The sequence below is a fragment of the Mytilus californianus genome, unplaced genomic scaffold (genome assembly GCF_021869535.1).
Source record: "Mytilus californianus isolate M0D057914Y unplaced genomic scaffold, xbMytCali1.0.p SCAF_7, whole genome shotgun sequence".
NCBI lineage: Eukaryota > Metazoa > Mollusca > Bivalvia > Mytilida > Mytilidae > Mytilus > Mytilus californianus.
In genome coordinates, this window is record NW_026262723.1 from 41,632,712 (window position 1) to 41,654,553 (window position 21,842).

The window sequence follows — 21,842 nt, forward strand, 5'->3', positions numbered from 1 at the left end:
ACCCTTCCAGAGCACCTGAGATTGACCCAGTTTTTGGTGGGATTCGTGTTGCTCAGTCTTTAGTTTTCTATATTGTGTTTTGTGTACTGCTGTCTTTTGGTCCTTTCCTTTTTTTGCCATGGCGTTGTCAGTTTATTTTCGACTAATGAGTTTGAATATCCCTTTGGTATCTTTCGCCTCTCTTTTAAAGCTTATTCTGTGTATGAATATTATTGATAAAATATGACTTTCAAAAGTAGAACAATGCATGATGTTTGTCGTTAATGTTGATATAATTACAAGGTCGTGATGTAACAGTCTCAATGGATAACGTATCTTTTTATCAAAACCAAACGTTGAATACAAATAAAGTTAATAGATGATGTTGACAATAATAAAATGCCAACGCTAGTGCAAACATAAAAATGATGCATGTTTGTATTAACAACAGGAGCGTTTGTTAGCTCAATATTAAAAGAGGTTACTTGGAATATTTGCAACATGTTTTATGGTGTGGAATGTGATTTTATTTAAGGAGATGAAACTGGAACAAACAAGCAAAAGAAACAAAGACTTATATTTTGATTCTAGCTATCAAATATTACAGAAATGTTCGCGTATCCTTTTTTTGATTTTTGAGGTATATTGTGCTTGAAGCTTGTAGTTTGTAGCTTACGTTCACAAAGACCCACCGAAACACCAATTGCAATGACTCAAAACATTAAAAAGATAAATAATCTAGTTTTTTCTGTATTTTTGCTAGTTGAATTCTGAGTTGATAATCGTACTCGAAATGTGTATAAATACAAGGCCAAATTTCAATGAATTTAATCATTGATTTTAAGTGCGAATTTTTTTTAAGTAGAATACAGATATGAATTGGGTAAAAAGTTGACTACATTTTACCAAAAATATAGTGAATTATTCTGGAAGAATGATTCCACTTTCATGAATTTATTAACGAGGAATATTTCACGTCCAGCTGTATAGTGTAATTTTATTCATAAAGCAAATTCATTGGCACTCATACCACATCTTCCTATATCTATATAAGATATTTCGAAATCATTGCACCTTTTATATTTAGGCATCAATATTGATTCGCTTATTTTCATTTTGAAAAACAAGTAAAAAGATTTTTATCACTCAGCCTTTCGGAGCTAGTTATAAATGATACTCACTGTGTAAGGCCTTATGACGATCTTAAGATGTAACCTTTTTCTGCTAGTATTCTTTGGTGATTGATCGAGACGTCTCTTGGGTCAAAACAAACTGTAAAGGACAAAACAATCAAGATGTTTTGTAATAAATGTATTCCCTTTAACATAGCTCGTGGATATTGACATCTATTTTAAAGTTCGGAAAGGTCATTTGGTGACAATATTTATGAATGACTTTTTTGATTCAACATAAAGATTTACTTTAGAAATAAGGCTAATGAATGATTTTGACAAACATGAAATACCAGTATCGGTAGTGTAAACAAACGAATGATGCATCATCAAAACAAGAGAATCTGTTCAATCATCATAATGAAAAACAGAGGCAAAAGATACCAAAGAGACATTCTAACTCATAAGTCAAAAATAAACTGACAACACCATGGCAAAATAAGAAAAAGACCAAAAGACAAACAACAGTACACAAAACACAACATAGAAAACCAAAGGCTGAGCAACATAAACCCCAACAAAAACTAATGAACTGACAATATGTTGCGACATTTGTAACGAACATTGATATATACATGTATTCTTTTGTCTTTGAGAAGATAAAGTAGATCCAATAAAATTGAAGTCAAAAGTCCAAAAATACAATGTGTTTAGCCTCATTATGAGACACATAAAAGGCGACTCAATTAAAATCGGAAAGACATTATGGAAACGAATGAAAAATAAGTAGATGAATAATGGAAAAATCAATGGCAAAACTAAAACAGAAGAAACTCCAAAACTCAAATCACATGAAAACCGGAATCGATCTGATGTGATTTGTTTTCAGGGAATGGACAACATTTATATAGCGGAACGTAAAATAAAAGAATAATTTTAGCTTCTTTTCTATTTTCTTGTAAAGCCTCTTTGTGAATTCTGCCTAATGTGACAAAAGGAACAATTCAGTGAGGGGAATGGCACAGTTCGTTCCCATAGCAATGCTGACTGGTCAAACAAAATTTCCTGACTTTCAGTTCGTTCACGGGGATATAATAGCCATAACAGAACAAAATTTTCCTACGAATACAAAAACTTAAGTTCAAATGTGTACTTTTCATACAACATACGAATATTTGCTTTGAATTTATAACTATATCGTGTGTGTGCATGATATCCTTTCAAAAACAATAGAACATACAGTATACACTGATGCCGTTTTGTTAACGTTTGTGTTCTCTTGCGTCATTTCATTAAATAAAGCGTCAGTGAACACTGATGTTATTTTGTGAACGACTGTGTATACACTGTTGTCAATTTAAAAGAACAACTTATTTGGCATATAACAGATTGTATTTTTCGATTTCATCGTGTACATTTATAAGTAGAACCAATTCTTTATTTTGTATTGTTATATTTTCTATCGTATAAATTTAATGACGTGTTGTAATGGTGTAAAGACAAGACAGAAGTAGATTGTTGGCATGATTCATAGAATTTGAGGATAACTCATTACAGGCCAAATCTTTTAACCAAGAATTGGCTTTGTTCAGTCAAAAACAATCTAGAATTAATGCCGACTATTAGTCTTAGATACATGATTTTTTATTAGTTGTTATTGGCTTTGAACTAGCTGTCAGTAACTGCGAGAACTCTCAGATCTGTACTTAGTGTCTTTTTGTCGTGTGGATATATTAGTACCCGTCCACGTCCTCTCTTTGTTTTTGTTAGATGTATTTCTATTTGTATCCATCTGATGAGTTAAGCCTTTTTCAACTGATTTTTATATTTTGTTCTTCTGTTGTACTGTTACACCACTGTCCCAGGTTAGGGGAGGGTTGAGCGTTCACAAACATGTTTAACCCCGCCACTGTGACATTCTTCATGGGCCTGTCCCTAGTCATAGAGACTGTAGTTCAGTGGTTGTCGTTGGTTTATTTTCTGTCAACTCATATTCGTTTTTCGTAATTTGTTTTATTATAAATTATGCCGTTAGTTTACTCAATTGAATTGTTTCATATTTTTCATGTCGGGGCCTTTTATAGTCGACCTTACGGTATGGGTTTTTCTCATTGTTGAAGGCCGTTACCTATAATTGCTTACATCCACTTCATTTGATCTTTGGCGGATAGTTGTCTCATTGGCAATCATACCAAATTTCCTATTTTTATATAAGATTTTATGACCGGGATGAAGGACATAAAATTTGTATTTTCACTTGAAAAAGGGGTATTTTTTTTAGATCAGAAATTTTGCGTTGCAAAAGGTCACCTATGGATCACTCCAAAATGTATTGCAATTGTTCTGTTTGATGCAGATAGCGCGTTACTTTCAAACATAGTGGATTACATTGATTCGCTTCTCATGTTTTCAATTTTTCCTTATTTTTTTTAACCTAAGAGAAACTTGGACTTCCCCCGTCCTGTAAATAAACCAAAGCCTAAAGGGAGTAGTCCGTTGGACTATGCGGCTTGTATAAATACGCAGCCACGTTTGGTCTGAATGATGACTTGTAATGCGATGCCTTATGCAGGATATAGTGCCTAGCTCTCCGCACGTTAAAGACTTTTGCAACGCTCTTTGATGGATCTACTAGTGACCCCTGTTGCCTGCAAATAGTTGTCCCTTTCCAACAATCCCTCGTTTACCATTACAGTCTTAATTACCAGTCATTTGTCCAAGTTGAACCACTTTGCAAAATTTTAACACACAAACTGTATAAATTGCTAACTTGTTCTTGTTTTGAATATTCATGAAATGTTTGTCACTGGACGATAAGCAAACAACAATTAATCAATTTACCTTTATTTTTTTGTAATCTCTTTAATGCCCTTCATCTTCTCCCAATACGCTATGCATTACATTGTTATCTACGTCTCGATAGTTGCAAAGTCGTAAGTCGTATTGACGGCTGTATATCTCATATAAAGCTTGGTCATATATCTGATCATTCTTTAATCTTTCAATATATGTTTACGTCTAACTGTTGCAACGTGAATTGATTACTTGCTTCCATTTCTGACTAATTCTCACGCCTGCACCCAATTAAACCTACAAATTGCGACATACGATTATCAAGTACCTAATATGGTTGTATAAGTATCTTTAATTGTACTTCAGATTTGACCAAAATGGCATCAGAATTTGTTATAGCTGCAACAGATTCATTCATTCAGACATCGTGTCTGTGTCGATAGTATTTAAGTATTCTATTGACTGCTCTTGCCTAATCTGAACTGATTTGAATTTTTTAAATGAATTATTAGACGTTTCCTGTGTGAGATATCGCACTGACTTATACCAAAACTCTTGCAATATTGTTTTCGAATTATTCTTGTAGTGTAATATCTTGTTTTGTTCAAAATTCTGTCTCCGGGGAATAATTATAATGCTCAACATGAATCATGGAGTGATATACAATATTTGTAAATACTGAAATAGCATCGGTAAATGTTTTCACTTAGTTTTGCTCTCAATATTAGATGTTAAAGTGAAATTTCATTCCTCTGATGAATATTCAATCATGTAAGATCAAACATATCTATCAACCTTTGTCTGTGTTTTCATTTTAACTTAATCTTTTGTTTTAATATTTGTGTAGGAGGAAAGTTAGCTCTCTGTCAAGTTATACTGATATCGAAACCAGACTTCAGAGGATTAAAACGAAACCTTAGGGGAATCAACTAAGAACAATTAGCTTTTTGGTGACATGATATACAGCGTGAACGTTTATTAAATATATTTTTAGTTTACAACTTTCAGGCGATTTTTCATTCATTATAATCATAACGCTTCAAATTCAAATTAATTCCCGCCTACATTTGTTTAAACAAGCAAAATGAGACAATTATGGCAGAGTTATTGCGAACAGACAATTGTTTTATAACAATCACGTGGTCGCTATGACTACTGAGGTGATATTCGTCAAACAGTAAGTACCGAGCACTGATGAAAACCATTGGTTGGAACTGACGTAGATTAAACTAAAACTTAACTTAATTATAGTTGAAATTTGTTTAAATAGTTTGACCTTGTTAGTAAATTTTGATAAAAATATATAAGATTAAGTCATTTGAAGTTAAAAAAATTAAAACTACTTAAAAAAAGTGTGATTTTAATTTTCACATGTTACGATTGAGCTCGGCCTAAGTATCAATTCTAGGAAAATTTAGTGTGAAACTCGTCAAATTCTCCCTTCATTGAACTTCCACTAATTTGAGATTCGGGTGTCACTGTCGATGAGACTTGAGACATGATTGTCAAATAGCATGTTTCCAGTCCTATTCTAATATTGGTATCTTTGATGACCTTTATGATATTTTTTCTTTAGAAACCTGTAGTGTGATTAAAGGTCCTACAAAGATAAGTGGTTAAGTACATACATTTATATCTATGCTATGTTCGAATTAGTATAGATACGTGATGCGAGATTTAGTCCCGCAGTGTTAAGTAAACAAAATATTTCTTCCTTTGTGTAGCAGGGTTTGATCCCATATCGTCTGTGACATCTTGGCAATATCGTCTGTACTGTAGACTTTATGAAATGTAACTTTCGTTAGCTGAAATAAGCCTTACATTGATTTCATCTGGAGTTGTAATCTAGTTCACCTCGAATAGTATTTACCTCGAAATACTTGGTTTGTCGTTGGGTTGATGTCTTATTGACATATACCCCAAAAAGCATGATAAAAGGAGATATATTTAAACAAGTCGAGGAATGCGATTTTTTAAAATTTCTTTGAATTAATATATTTTATTCCACCCTTTGTTATCGTCTTACGATTATAAGCGTTCAACCCTACCCTAACATGTGACAATGGTTATTAAACAATATGTCTCGTAGCTACAAAAAAATGTGTTAGTTACCAGGCAACACATGGAAGTGATTATTTTTTTTTTCATTCTTATTTATACGTCTAAAGTATATAAAACAGCTATCAATGGTTCTAGCTGTCTTCATAATTACGAGATTCTGCAGAAGGTTCTTATCTTTGAAATATATTTTTTCTATTTACTGTATGTTCATCTAATGTGACTTCTTCTTTTAAATGCATATTTCATGCAAACTAGATTTATTGTGCATTTACCATGCACTTTGTCGAAATAAAAATCAATATTTTCTTGCTCAAAATGAGAGGGTAATTAATCAGCTTACAGGAACTAAATTACTTTATACATTTGACCTGGTCGGGAGTAACTTAATGAGCTATGTAATTGAAAATTATCCTATTTAAGATAACCGTTAACTTTTGTAGATTATCAAACTGATTTCTAATCAATTAATTAATATTTCAGTGCAGACCTTTTTTTCTGCTACACGGATTATCGCTATCGGACTCCTTGATGACGTTATATCCGGAGAGTGCCACGCTCCCTGCACTTTAAAGGAAACCTTGCAAGTTCAAGTTCAATAGTTTATTGGAGTCTCACCACATACATACAAGTATAAACACAATATGACATTTAATACACAATATAAAATTTAGAATGCCTGTGCCATTCTTAAAAGAACTATGAGAGACTGTTATATACAATATTAAAAAATCAGAATAAAACATAGTTTTGCTATTTACACAAAACATAAAAGTGCATTATCACCATGCACATTCAAGGATAAAAATGATGCATATGTACACAAAAATATCAACTTTAAATTTCAACGATGTAAAATACTATTTCGTCGCAAAAAATATTATGGCAGGTTTTGGCAACAAACTACAAACATTTTCATTTTTGAATAAAAATATAAATTTTTCATAATCTGATAAACTTAAAAACATATTATTATGTTGATGAATTATTTATATCAATAAATAAAGACCGTCTTAGATCTTCATATAATGGACATGTTAACAATACATGTTTTTCGTCTTCTATATAATCACAATTGAAACACAATCTAATCATTCGTAACGACCAGTTTAAATGTTTAAAGGTGCTACTCTTTGAGATTTTGTTGTTCGCAGTTTGCTTGTGGCAAGGCAAAATTTCTGCCAATATCCAACATACCCTTATTTTGAAATGGAAGTCCATATTTCCAACCCTTGATCTCGGTCGTAACATTTTGTAGGGCTTACTTATCAGATTTATTGTTGATTTGATCTAGTCATGAATGTGCATGAAATATTTGTTACTGGACGTTAACAAACAACAATCAATTATGGATCTACAGAAAAGTTTGTTATTGCTTGGATTAAATGGTTGTAAATGGTAGTAATTTCCTGCATCATGGTTTTTTATTTGAAATCTAATCTCGGTGGTCGAGCGGTCTAAGTAGTCGAACTGTGTCACTAGCATGTCACAATAGTGCAGAAAGTGTCGTTAAACATCAATCAATCAATCAATCGATCAATTAATTTCGGACAAATTATTAACCTTATTATGTCATCTCGGAATTTACGATCTTTGACCTGTAGAATGACTTTTAGGGACTTGTGATCTTGGCCTGCTGAATGGCGTCTAAGGAATTATGATCCTTGACTTGCAGAATGGCTCCTAGGGACTTATGATCTTTGACCTGCAGAATAGCTTCATGGACTCTAATCAGAAACTGTAATTTATCATTCTACTGAATCATCTGCTTATATATTTATATTATTTTACTGGGTGTTTTTTTTTTTTGCAATAATCAGGAATGCAAAAGGGCATATGCTTTATAAGGAGTCTTTTTTATTACTAATTAGTCTGTATTATATTATTAAAAATGGGAAATGGAAGAACTATTTGTCCAGTAAAAAAAGTCGGATTTGACTGTTGTGTTGTGCCTGCCGAAAGCCAGCACAGGTCTTCAAAAGTCTTTTGGGTTTGTATGTGTTTTTGGTTTGCGAATTTGATAATTCATCATTGATTATGAATAATTCATTATGTAAGATTTAACTTTTTTTCTCTATTATTGGATCTTGACTTTCGACTTAAATGACGTGTGTGGAGGAAAACGTTTTATTAAGTTTTTAGACATCGGACTAAAAAATACCATAGCAAATCTCCAGAGAAATAGTTGAGAGCAATATATTTAGTTGAATTACGTAAAATGTTTATATTTGCTAATTGTGTCTGGTAAGTTGAATTTCATTCATATTAACTGTCTAGAATATTGTGATAATAACCTTTCCCATAATTTTATGAGCATACTGAGAGTAATTACAATTCTCCTGACGTTTGGTCATGAAATGAATGAAAATTGTCAAATTATATTTTAGTTCACAAATAAGTTGCTAACTTCTAATTTCTACGTCTTCTGGTCTCTGGTGGAAATATGTCTCATTGGCAATCATACAACATCTTCTTATTTTTATATGATATATAGCACGCAATAAAATGAGTAATTAATGACCTAGAAAAGCATAAAAAATAGATTATTATCAATTCCAAAATTGTTTAACTCTTTACATTTTCTTTAACAACGCGTTGTGACCAGTAGACTTCATAATATAATATTTCTTAAATATAACATATATAATATTATACAGTTTCTCAATAGCCTGGTTTGATCAGCTGTACTTCAGTCTTCGTTAATGTTATCTTCCTTGACCATTTCAAAGCTAGAACCTTTCTGCATGTTTAACAGAATATTTATGCTAAAGGTGCGCATACGTCAGGTTTTTGTTTGTTTAGAATTTTTTTTATATCGTATGCGATTAAGCGAATGTTTGAGTAATAACTTAGTATTTTATAGTTTTATATTCGTAAGTGGAAATTATACCACATCTCCTCGTTTTCAAATGCTACTTGATCAGTATGAAAGGTTCCAAATGATATACAAGTAGCTATAATTTATTATCTTGAATACAGACTTGTATATTCCTTACAAAATTTTCATTTGAACTGTTTAACTTGGTACTGTTACTTTATTTTCGGACATTCAACGAAACGTCATAGTAAATATAAAAATAAGAAGATGTGGTATATGATTGCAAATGAGACATCTCTTCTCCAGAGTCCAAATGATGTAGAAATTATCAACTATAGGGCACATTACGACCTTCAACAATGAGCAAAACCCATACCGCATAGCAAGCTTAAAAGGTACCGATAGTAAAATAGATCCAAAAATATTATTCGTTTCGTCCAGCTCTATTACTAGTACGTAAACTGCTATGATAATTGAAAAAAATATCAGAGTTTATATCATAGATCACTTGGTGTAGACGTTAATTGGAAGATGTAGTATTAAAGAAGATGTGGTTTACAGGTCAATGAAATCCTTGAAGAAGTAACCCTCCCAATGTCGGTTCAAACCGCAGATACTTCAACCTTTTGCTAATTAGTGAGTAAATAAATCATCAAAATTGTTAAATAAAAAGAAGTGGAAGAGGCCACCTACACAACATACACCGTTTACTAATAGAGATAATTGGTCGGTCAATTATCGGTAACAAAACATTCATTATTTGAGAATAATTGTAATTTTCAACAATTTAGAAGTTGTGCGGTGCTAATAAAAATGTTTACTTGTCATGTTTAAATATCTATTAACCTCAAGTATGCTACAAATATTATAAAGATGTTTATTTTTCCTTTTTGATTTACACGTTTCTTTATAAAAGCTATTTTGTGTATTATATCTTATATCAGTTTGCATCAAGCGTCGTGCTTTAACTTTGCATAATATGTAAATCTATATGTATCTTTTAAGAATTTCACATAACTAGATTTGGCAAGAAAAATATAACCCTAATTGGTCGATTTTCCAAATTTCGTTTTAATGGAAAACTGCATACCAAATCTTTTTTTAATGATAAAGAAATCAATATTTAAGGTCCAGGTACAGTAAATGGTCTATGCAACAGATTTTGATAAAATCGAAAAAATAATCCATTTATCTGTTTTATTTTCTAAAATATTACTAAATAAATCCTTTCAAATATGTGGTATAGCCCATTTACTGTACCTTGACCTTAAAAAACCTTTACCAGTTCCGAGTATCTTTCTTCATTTGTTTGCATTAAATTGGAAAAAGAGAACAATATAAAGTAAGGAGAGGTGGTATAATCGCCAGTGAGACAACTATCCACACTGTCAAATAACGTGGATTTAAGCAATTAGAGGTAACAAAAAATACGTAAAATCGATACCGTATAGTCAGCTAGAAAAGGCCAAGACATGACAAAATGTGAAACAATTCGAACGGAAAAGACAACGACAATTGCTGAATAATAAGCTCAGGACTTGAGAGAGGCACTTAAAGAATGTGGCGGGGTTAAACATATTTATTAGCGCTCAACCCTCCCCTAACCTGGGACATTGAAGAAAAAGCACAATACATGCAAGAACACAATGTAAAAATCAATTGGAAATGGTTAAGTTTATCTTAAGAAAAAAGGAATAACTGCATGTGAACATGTATTTCAGAAATGAACATACTGATAGAAGATGTGAGTTTGTATTATTTTAAGAAAACTAAATTGAATTGAATTTACTGCGTTTTAAACATTCAAGAAGATATCACGTGGTAATCAAACAGGAAAGAAAACATCATGATTTAAGAAAAAAGACGAAGTGAAGAGACAAGTTCACAATACATCTATACTATTAAATTTCGAAACAAAAACTTTTTAGCCGGTTTGTCTCCGAGCCGACGATCGTCTGAAGTATTATATAATAATAAATAGTTAATGTATGTAATGTTCTTTATAACTTCATATAGTAATTGCGTTTATTAGCGTAGCTTAATAAACTAAACCCCAAATAAAGTTCCGTAGCTGCATGGTTCCTTACCGTCTAAGTTTTGTAAGCAGGCGGAATTGGTTTTCACGGTAGTCAATTTGTCTTGAATTTATAACAACTCGGCCTACGGCCAACTCGCCCAACTCAAACACTCTCACTTATTATTACAACTTGCATCACTTTATCAAACTCGCACCACTCAAAAAAGAGAAGAAAAAAAGAAGTATAACAAACTCAAGGAATCTATATACTATTAAATTTGAAGACCAACATTTTTTAGCCGCCCGGTTTGTCTCCGAGCCGACGATCGTCTGAAGTTTTATATAATAATAAATAGTAATTGCTTTAATTAGCGTAGCTTAATTAATTAAACCCTAAATAAATTCCGTAGCTGGTTCCTTACCGTCTACGTTTTGTAAGCTGGCGGAAATGGTTTTGTATTCAATTTGTCTTGAATTTATGACAACTTGGCCCATTACCAACTCGCCCAACTCAAACACTCTCACTAATTATTACCACTTGCATCACTTTATCAATCTCGCACCATTCAAAAAAAAAAATATAACAAACTCGAAGAAATGTGTTTTTAAATCATTAGATTGTTTTCTTCTTCTCTTAGTAAATTCCTCCTTTCTCGGAGCACCCATGTCTCACAGAGACAGAACTCGCACCACTCGAAAAAGAAAAAAAATACTACAGACTCACACCACTGAAGAAATGTTTTAAATCGTAAGAGAGTTCTAAATTGTCTTCTTTTAGTTATTTCCTCCGTTCTTGGAGCATCCGTATCACACAGAGACAGAACTTGACTCGCATCATTTGAAAAAAAAACTACAAACTAGCACCACTGAGTGTTCTAGGTTGTCTTCTTCTTCTCTGAGTTATTTCCTCCGTTCTAGGAGCACCTGTGTAACACCGATACAGAAGCTACTAATTGGACATTCAAACTCCTATGGAACTCGGAGAACTGACAAACTAATCAAAACTATCAACATAATGCACCAGTGCATAAAAATAGTTTGAGAAACACGAACCCAAGCAGTATCACCATTATCATTTCAAGTACTAGTAGTCTTCAACCCGAGCTCGCGCGGGTTTTTCTAGTATAACTGAAATTTAAAGTTTGAAAAACACTTAAACCCACTAAAATCCGGGTTCATCTCATATGTACCGGAAGGGTAAATAATTCCTCCTCCACTAGTGGTACCTATGTGTAGCTAATAAAATGATGTAACAGTCAGTGATAATTCACAATCAATGACAAATTATAAACGGAAAAGAAGACGGCACCGCGGCTACGACAAATGAAACTTATCCTTATCTATGAAATAGGTATCCCGTAACGATCGATCAGTCATATTAAGATGGCGTCCGTAAACATTTTTTGGAGAGATGGTTTAAACATTTTCATAAAGAAATCTTGGTTCAATAGATTCCTTGTAAGCAGCAACATTTTTATAAATTATAATAGTAAACGCAAGCTCTGAAATGTCATATAATTTTAGAGAAAAATACTCCATATGTAGTTTCTTTTGGAATGTTGTTAATATATAAAAATAGAAATTTTATAATTGGAAAATTGAAGTCAACTCTTCAGTCATATACTTAGTTCTCAAACGACCCTTATTGTGGATTTTGAGGGTCGAGTTTCTATTTCGTTTGATATTTCTTGTGAATCTCTATGTGGTCTGTCACATACAAATACAGAACTAGCCTGCCAGATAGGCCTGAGAGAAATACAGCTAGTTTCCATAGAAATACCGACGTTTTGATAAAAAAAAAAGATATTGTTACCATTGATTGATGTGTCTTTAAACTTAAAGTATTATTTTGTAATTCGTTTAGATAAAGATGTCCATTTATAGTTTCTTTTTAGTGTATAATAAAAAGATGATAACATGGCATTTATCATTTCAGATCCATATTCAGTTTTCGTTCATGATATCAGCCCTTCTTGGAATGATATCATTATCTCTTTATATAAAAATAGCCATGTGATAATTTATAATTATAACTTGTATTTCAAAGTAGTATCTTTGCAACGATTATGTACTTGTATAGTTAGGTTGGTCAATACTAATCAGGATCAATTCGATAAAAATGTGTTCAAGAAATTCAAAAACAAGAATTTACCATAACAGAATAATTCGAATATACATATGCATGCGTATGGTTCAAAAGTGCAACAGAATGTTTATATTTACATAGCCATCGTACAGTTTGTCGAGGAACTGACTGGTACTAAATTGTAAAAGAGCTGCACATCTGCAAAGGGTAGTGACAACAAGAAATGATTGTAACAGGATGCTGTTACGAAGTCTCCCAAACGAAGCTCCCATAATTCGTAATTCCCATGGTCGCCTGACATTGAGCAAAGTCCAGTGAAAATTGGTTTGGTCCAGTAAAGTTATATAAAATTGAGAATGGAAATGGGGAATGTGTCAAAGAGACAACAACCCGACCATAGAACAGACAACAGCAGAAGGTCACCAACAGGTCTTCAATGCAGCGAGAAATTCCCGCACCCGGAGGCGTCCTTCAGCTGGCCCCTAAACAAATAAATATACTAGTTCAGTGATAATGAACGCCATACTAAACTCCAAATTGTACACAAGAAACTAAAATTAAAAATAATACAAGACTGACAAAGGCTAGAGGCTCCTGACTTGGGACAGGCGCAAAAATGCGGCGGGGTTAAACTCAGAGATCTCAACCCTCCCCCTATACCTCTAGCCAATGTAGAAAAGTAAACGCATAACAATACGCACATTAAAATTCAGTTCAAGAGAAGTCCGAGTCTGATGTCAGAAGATGTAACCAAAGAAAATAAACAAAATGACAATAATACATAAATAACAACGGATTACTAGCAGTTAACTGACATGCCAGCTCCAGACTTCAATTAAACTGATTGAAAGATTATGTCTTCATCATATGAATATCAGGCACAATCCTTCCCGTTAGGGGTTTAGTATCATACCATCATAACATATATGAGAAGAACATAACCCGTGTCATGCCAACAACTGGTTTTTAAATAAATGTGTTTAGTGCCGATGCAAAGACCCTATAAGTGAATCAATATTAACGCCAAAATATGCAATCTTAAATGACCTGACAACAGTATCGTAACTATATCCCTTCTTAATAAGTCTATTTAAAGGTTTTGTTAGCTTCAGAGGTGAATACTGACATTTTTGTGCTTTATAAAGAATATTTCCATAAAAAATTGGATGTGAAATACCTGAACGTATAAGAAGTCTGCATGTTGAGCTATATTTACGAATGATGTCCTTATACCGATGATAAAATTTAGTAAATGTTTTGACTAGTTTGTGATATCGAAAACCCTGGTGTAATAATTTTTCAGTAATACATAAATTTCTCTCGTTAAAATCTGAAACATTGTTACATACACGAGCGAATCGTACAAGTTGAGATATATAAACACCGTAAGATGGTGACAAGGGAACGTCACCATCTAAAATTGGATAATTAACGATAGGAAATGAAAAATCATCTCTTTTATCATATATTTTAGTATTAAGCTTTCCGTTAATGATATAGATATCAAGATCGAGGAAAGGGCAGTGGTCATTGTTGGTATTAGCTTTATTTAAAGTAAGTTCAACAGGATAAATTTCTTTAGTATACATACTGAAGTCGTCATTATTGAGAGCCAAAATATCATCCAAATATCTAAAAGTATTATTAAATTTGTGTATCAGATGTTGTTTCGATGGGTCTTTGCTGAATTTTGACATAAATTGTAACTCATAGCAATACAAAAAAAGGTCCGCAATAAGTGGTGCACAGTTAGTCCCCATTGGAATTCCGATAACCTGACGATATACGGAATCTCCAAAGCGAACAAAAATGTTATCTAGTAAAAATTCAAGGGCATATATAGTATCAAAGCATGTCCAATTGACATAGTTTTTTTGTTTATTGCTACTAAAAAATGACCTAAAAGAGTTTGAACATATATATTCACATTCTGACTTTTTAAATGCCCATTTAATTAGGAGTGTGAATTTTTTCTTAATGAGAATGTGAGGCAATGTGGTATATAGGGTAGAGAAATCAAAACTTTGAACAGATTCAAAATCACCAATATATGCATGCAATTTATCAAGTACTTCCAACGAGTTCTTGACACTCCAAAAGTAATTAATTCCACTATTTTCGAAGGCCTTATTTGAACAATTTATTATCAGATTTTTTATTGTACCAAGTGTACTGGTAAGAAGAATAGACAATTTAGTAGTGGAACAATGGCTTGAAGACGAAATGAATCTATATTTGTAAGGTGTTTTGTGTAGCTTCGGAAGCCAATACATAGTATGCATTAGTGATGCCTGGGGACTAACCCTGTATATCATTCAAATCATCTTGGCATGACAAACCAGAATATATATGGTTTAGGGGTGGGGATGTTGACCACTTACAAGATATTAGAGCTTTCTTAAATGGCATAGGGTGGGGGTGACCCTGGGGACTAACCCTGTATTTCATTTGATTTGCTTTATCATGACAAACCAGAATATATATGGTTTAGGGGTGGGGATCTCGACCATTTACAAGATATTAGAACTTTCTCAAATGGCAGGGGATCGGGATGACCCCTGGGGACTAACTCTGTATATCATTCAAACCATCTTAGCATGACAAACAAGAATATATATGGTTTAGGGGTGGGGATCTTGACCACTTACAAGATATTAGAACTTTCTTGAATGGCATGGGGTGGGAGTGACCCCTGGGGACTAACCCTGTATTTCATTTCATGTGCTTTATCATGACAAACCAGAATATATATGGTTTAGGGGTGGGGATCTCGACCATTTACAAGATATTAGAACTTTTTCAAATGGCAGGGGGTCGGGATGACCCCTGGGGGACTAACCCTGTATATCATTCAAACCATCTTAGCATGACAAACCAGAATATATGGTTTAGGGGTGGGGATCTCGACCATTTACAAGATATTAGAACTTTCTCAAATGGCATTGGGTGGGGATGATCCCTGGGGACTAATCCTGTATATCATTCAAACCATCTTAGCATGACAAACCAGAATATATATGGTTTAGGGGTGGGGATCTTGACCACTTACAAGGTATTAGAACATTCTTAAATGGCAGGGGGTGGGGGTGACCCCTGGGGACTAACCCTGTATTTCATTTAATGGGTTTTATCATTTAGAACATTTTCAATTAAAAAGATTGTGTCTATCACAAACGGGTTTCAATTTATAATCATTTGAAAATTAAAAAAAAAAAAAATCCCATAGGGTTCTATAGTAAAACCCTCTTTTGTTTTTGCCCCTCAAAGTACCCCTTTATAAACCCCATTGCACAAACAAAACCCTGATTGCACCACTAGACATGTTAGTCTAACATATTGTGAAACCCTAAGTTAATCTGACAAGCGGTTTTGGAGAACGGGTGCGGACAAGTTCAAATTTAAAAGCGGCGGAAGAGGAAGAGGAAGAAGAAGAAGAATAATAATAACAAGTAATCCTATGTTAGGATGCTAACACAAAAGTCGCCAAAACGGCCCCCAACCATTGTTCTGCTGTTTCAATGGTAACGGCAGCCATTTTGAAATTTCAAAGTCGGATATCACATCTACACGTGACAGGTCACATTACTTACAAGTTTCATAAAAATTGGACCAATTTTCAAATTTAGGCATTCGTGTTTCCATGGTTACGGTGGCCATTTTGGAAATTCCATAGTCAAATGCCACATCTACATAAGACAGTCAACATTTGTGTAAAGTTTCATTAAGTTTGAAGCATTTTGAATTTTTTGACATTTTTGCAGTTTCCATGGTAACGGCAGCCATTTTGAAAATTCCAAAGTCGGATGGCACATCTACACATGACAGCTCACATTTCTGTCAAGTTTCATAAAGATTGGACCAAATCTAGATTTTTCGCATTTTTGTTCCAAAGTCAAATTCCAAATCTACATACACTCGTTAGCATCTCTGTAAAATTTCATTAAATTTGAAGCATTTTAAAAAAAAATCACATTTTTGCAGTTTCCATGGTAACGGCGGCCATTTTAAAAATTCCAAAGTCGAATTTTAGCTACATATGGTGCTACTTGTAATAATCTATCATTATATCTCTTTGCTACAATGATTACGTGTGTATCAGTTGTAAATACATAAGACGCAATAAGATGTGACAACCATTTTTTTTTTATTGAACAGTTACTATTCTGTTATACAGTTTTGAAATTTGTGTTCCAAAGTAAGTAAAATAATGTCTAAAGGAAAAGATAGTTGCAATTATAAACGACTATCGTAATCTTTATTCTGTTGATCTTTTGCAAAATGATTATACATGTAGTTATTTTCTAAATGTTCCAAAACAGATAAGGTTGTGAAGAATAATTTGTAACATCGTTAATATAGATTCATTTCAAGAAAGGTTGTGCATAATCATATTATAACTTTTAGGAATCCTATTTATTTGAAAAAAGCAGAAAATAAATGCACTATCTGCCACTGGTATTGGAATAAACAAAAGACTACGTACTGTTCGACATTGTTGGTCATTTGCATTGATATATATTTTTTGGACAGTCCCAAGATATTATTTCAATCAGGAAATGCATGCCACTGGTATGATCTGGTATTGTTTGCATGATCAGGGTATATAAAACAATGTACGTAAATTCAATTTCTTTTACCTCAGGAAATTTGCTAAGATAAGATTTGCTTTCTTTGAACTGTAACAATCAATTATTTGCTGTACATATAAATTCATCAATAAAAGATATGCTAATAACATGTCAAAGATTTTTTTCCCGCCCGATTTCTGTTTCAAAAATAATATTATTTTTCTCTATATACGACAAAATATCCTCATAATTTAGTGGAAAATTGTATCAATGGACTGAAGGCTGAACAAATCGAAATATGATGGGATTAAGACAACAGTTTTACCTGTTGAGCGTCTGGTGTACTGGATTTAGACACCAGTTTTACCTGTCGAGCGTGTTGTGTACAAAATAAAAAGCCTGGTATCTTGGATAACTTTTTACAACAACTAGATCGAAACCACAGCTGGTGGACGTTGTGTGTCTCCCAGAGTATCACCAACCCAGTAGTCAGCACTCATGGAATAGCATTGGTGTAGTCATTGTCTGTTCATTATATATTAAACCCATTCGAAGCACTATGGTTTTTCAACCTCCACAAAAAGATGACATTAGCTCTTTAAATTCTTAATAGATTTGGTTTCCAACTATTTTGGTTCGAGCAACCGGTGAAACACACGGCCGGTTTGCTAAATCATAAGCCTGGTGACTTTGCTACGTCTTTACAACCACTGTGTCGATGCCACTGCTGGTAGACGTTTCCTCTCCGAATGTATTGCCGGCCCAATAGTCAGCATGCCTGTGCATGCAAAAAAATCATTAAGGGTCATTTTCTTCATTGAAAAGACACTGATTGTCAAAATGCGCATCTGGTGCAGTACAATTGGTGCAGTTAATGTTGTGACGGTTCATAAAATGTTAATTTATTCTTAAATTCATTCGAAACATTAAATTAAGGCTTTATAACCCTAGATTTAGGGTGGCAGTAGCCATATTTGGCACAGCACGGATTTTGGTTTTAAATGCTCCTTAACGTCTTAATTGACTTTGTTTTCAAATGTTTTGACTCGAGGGCCACTGATGAGTCTTGTAGAGACGAAACGAGTTGTGACGTAATGATAAGTATGTTCTCAGACTTTTTTACTCAATACCATCGTCCAACCAAATTCACCGGCAAATTGTTATATTTGCACACAAACATACTAGCCGATTAAAAAAAAAAATTAATTGTTAAGATATATTATTTATAATTTATTCAAATGTTCTCTTATATCCTTGAGGCATCGTCCCCTGGTATCAACTGCATTCAAGTTACCTATGATGCTTCCTGGTTTGCTTTTGATACAGGTAGGAAAGAGACATTTACACACATTTTACATGCCTATGGCCCATAAGGTATCGCCCCCTGGTGTCAGCTGCCTTTAGGAAACCATAATACTTTCCTATTTGCTGCTGACACAGGATGAGTCATGGACATGCTTAATTTCTACTTTCTTTTTGGCTAATTATTATATGTTTAATTGATCCAACTTTTTGTGTACTATACATATATGGATATCTATTTTTCTTTTTTTCTTTTTGGGCTGCTTGTTTGTTATCTATATCAACCACACTTGCAATAAAATGCATTAGTATTAAAAAAAAACATACTATAGATTCTTTATCTACGTATTCTTTAAGAACTTAAATAGTTCTCGTTAAACTTTTTTTTTTATCTCATTGTTTGTATTGTATTATGAAAAATTATTGATGTTGTAATGTTTATGCCCTTTGGGGCCCATAATTGGAAATAATAAAAAATATCTATCTATATTTGGGTCATTTCACTATTTTTCTAATTCCTCTAAGAAATGCCTTTTGAACGATTGTAGTGTGCGCAGAGCAATTTTCGTTTACACAATCTTAAGAATGAAAGTTTTATTTTGACGACCAAAGTTGGAGGATATTACATTTCCATAACAAATTCTTTAAATATTTTAATTTAGAAGGTGCATTGTTTTCACGTCGTTTTTTTTTCCATGATAATTTTTCAATAATGTTTTCATATGGTTGGATAGCGGAAACTCAAAGGATGGCGCTGTATTTTTTTAATATTTATTGAAGTTTGATTTAATTTATATTTTCCAATTAAGGTAGATGGGGGTCTAAATTAAAATCCACAGAATTTTTCAATGATTTGTCAAAATGTAGTTTATATGATTTTTTTTTTTTTTAATATAATTAAAAGTATGGGTCACAGGGCCTTTTTTCACGCTACAGGTTGTGCAAAATTTTTAGATTTTGTATAGATTATGAATGGAAATAAACTCATCATAGATACCAGGATTGAAATTTGGTATTTGCGCTAGACGCGCGTTTCGTCTACAAAAGACTCATCAGCGACGCTCGAATAAAAAAAAGTTAAAAAGAAACCCAATTTTGTGTGATAAAAAGAAAACTACACCATAGAATTTTAAGATAAGATACGAGAAGATAGCTCTTATAATATGCTTTCAGATAAGAAAAAGAAAAAAAATGGGGTCACCGGAATCGATTTCTTGCTACATAATAAAATAGGTAAATTCACAACACATTATATTATAAAAGTTACTTTATCTGAGTTATCTCCCATTAGATCAGAGCTATCTCCCCTTATGTGGTACGCATAATTTAGTAATCTTATGACCTGCAAAAGAAAATCGGTACTTTCGAAACTCTGCAAATTTATTAAAATTGTTAATAAAGGGTTGTGTGATCCGGGCTGACATCTCTCTCATACATGTTGATTTGTTGATTTGTTGATTTGTTATTAATATTAAGTGTTCTCTGTACCATTCCAATGTAAATGGTTTATTGAGAAATAAAGATATATATATGACAAAGTTGGGAAAAAAATTAATCAAACTGAAATATTCTGGGGTTTTTTTTGTCAAATACAGGCGTAATTATGATAAAACACATACTTTTCTATATTACCATGAAAATTCTTACACGTGAATTACAAACTACTCTCGAAATTTGCACATTTCATTAAAGATCTAGACCGATTGTTATCTGCTATTTCAAAATCCAAGTTGGAGGAAGACACCCTAGCTACCTTAAAAGGCATTGAAATGTTTTTTTTTTTTAAGTTACCGATTTTTTTACTTTCAAAATTAGGGTTTATTCTTTAAAAAAAAAAACACATTTCTGGTATCTAAGAAACCATATCATGAAAAAGGCATTGCAAAGGGGAATAAGCTTATATATCTTTTTAGATTTTTTTCTGAGTTTAGACCTTGTAATTAACAAATGAAAGTCAATAACTCTTGCTTAGTTGTCTCAGTGAAAAACTAGAACTTGTAATCTATAATTATTGATTACTAACAGGAGAATATAATATTGATTAAACAAGTAAAATGTATCCCACTTGCATTCTTTTTAAAGTAGATTTTACTTTTCATCTTTTCTTTTAAAATATTGCATCGGACGATTAATCCATAAAAATTCATGATGTCAGTGCACTAATGTTTACCAACAAAATATCATATGCTACATAACCTACGTAACCTGTAAAATTTTGTATATTCCAAATTCAAATATTGATAGGCAACAATTATATTGAATGCTGATTTAAAAATATACAAAAGAAAGCTGTATGACACCATTTGGTGAAAATATATTTGTGCGTTGCAGGTTTATCTTTTTTTTAAAGTTATTTTGAAGTTTTAGGATTCATCATTATGCGCTCTTTACTGTGGAGACAAAAACAGTGTACATCATGACAGACGTAAGAATTTTTTTCTTTATCAGTTGATTTCTCCCCTTTTCAGACACATATAGCTCTATATTTTTAGGTAAATGAAGATCATGGGTTAAATTTTGATTAAAATTGTTCATATCCTAAGTTGCCAAACTGTCGTTTTGCCGCATAGTGATAACCTTGACTTGAAAAATGGGATTGGGAGGGTCTCCATACAGGCAGTTTTTTAAACTTTTTTTCTTCCAAATTTGCAGAGCAGTCCTCTAATTTAGTTATGTGATGTAGATATTACCTCATCTGTATGTGTATGAGTACTTTGTGGATACCAATACTGCCTTAAATAGATAACTACTGTTGTAGACCTGGAGATATAAAGGTAGTCTAACTAGTTGAGTTAGGGAAGATCTTCTTTGGCTCAATTGGTTAGAACTTAGAGCGTTGCCTTTAGATCCGGAGATTGAGCGTTCGAATCCCGATTATACCATCCATGGATTTTCACATCATTGGCGCTGCAAGCAATTACTACTTGTACAAACGAGTGTATATACATGATATAGGTGCCTGGCAGTTTGATATGGTCATGTGTGGATGACCGTGACATACCTAGGTGGAACTGGCCAGAGGATTTCCGAGTAGATGTCTCGGGGTTGTAGAGTAGTGGACCTGCTAGTTGCTCGGATGGATGGTACACAGCCCGAAAAAAGAAAAGGG

General features: G+C 33.0%; 1 protein-coding gene and 1 long non-coding RNA gene across 3 annotated transcripts in view; both read left to right on the top strand.

Moving 5' to 3' along the window:
* The window catches only part of LOC127709491 (uncharacterized), a 194,807-nt gene that overhangs the window by 108,361 nt on the left and 64,604 nt on the right, over positions 1–21,842 (top strand). The gene's annotated exons all lie outside the window — the stretch shown is intronic.
* LOC127709487 (ragulator complex protein LAMTOR3-like) overlaps positions 21,113–21,842 on the top strand; it is a 30,899-nt gene continuing 30,169 nt past the window's right edge. The window contains exon 1 of one of the 2 annotated variants that reach the window (XM_052215085.1): positions 21,113–21,158. In XM_052215085.1, the coding sequence (XP_052071045.1) occupies positions 21,150–21,158 (9 nt within the window). In that variant the 5' untranslated portion in view covers positions 21,113–21,149. Of the gene's footprint in view, positions 21,159–21,185; positions 21,226–21,842 lie in introns of those variants that run through there. The other variant, XM_052215086.1, reaches the window with a different exon arrangement.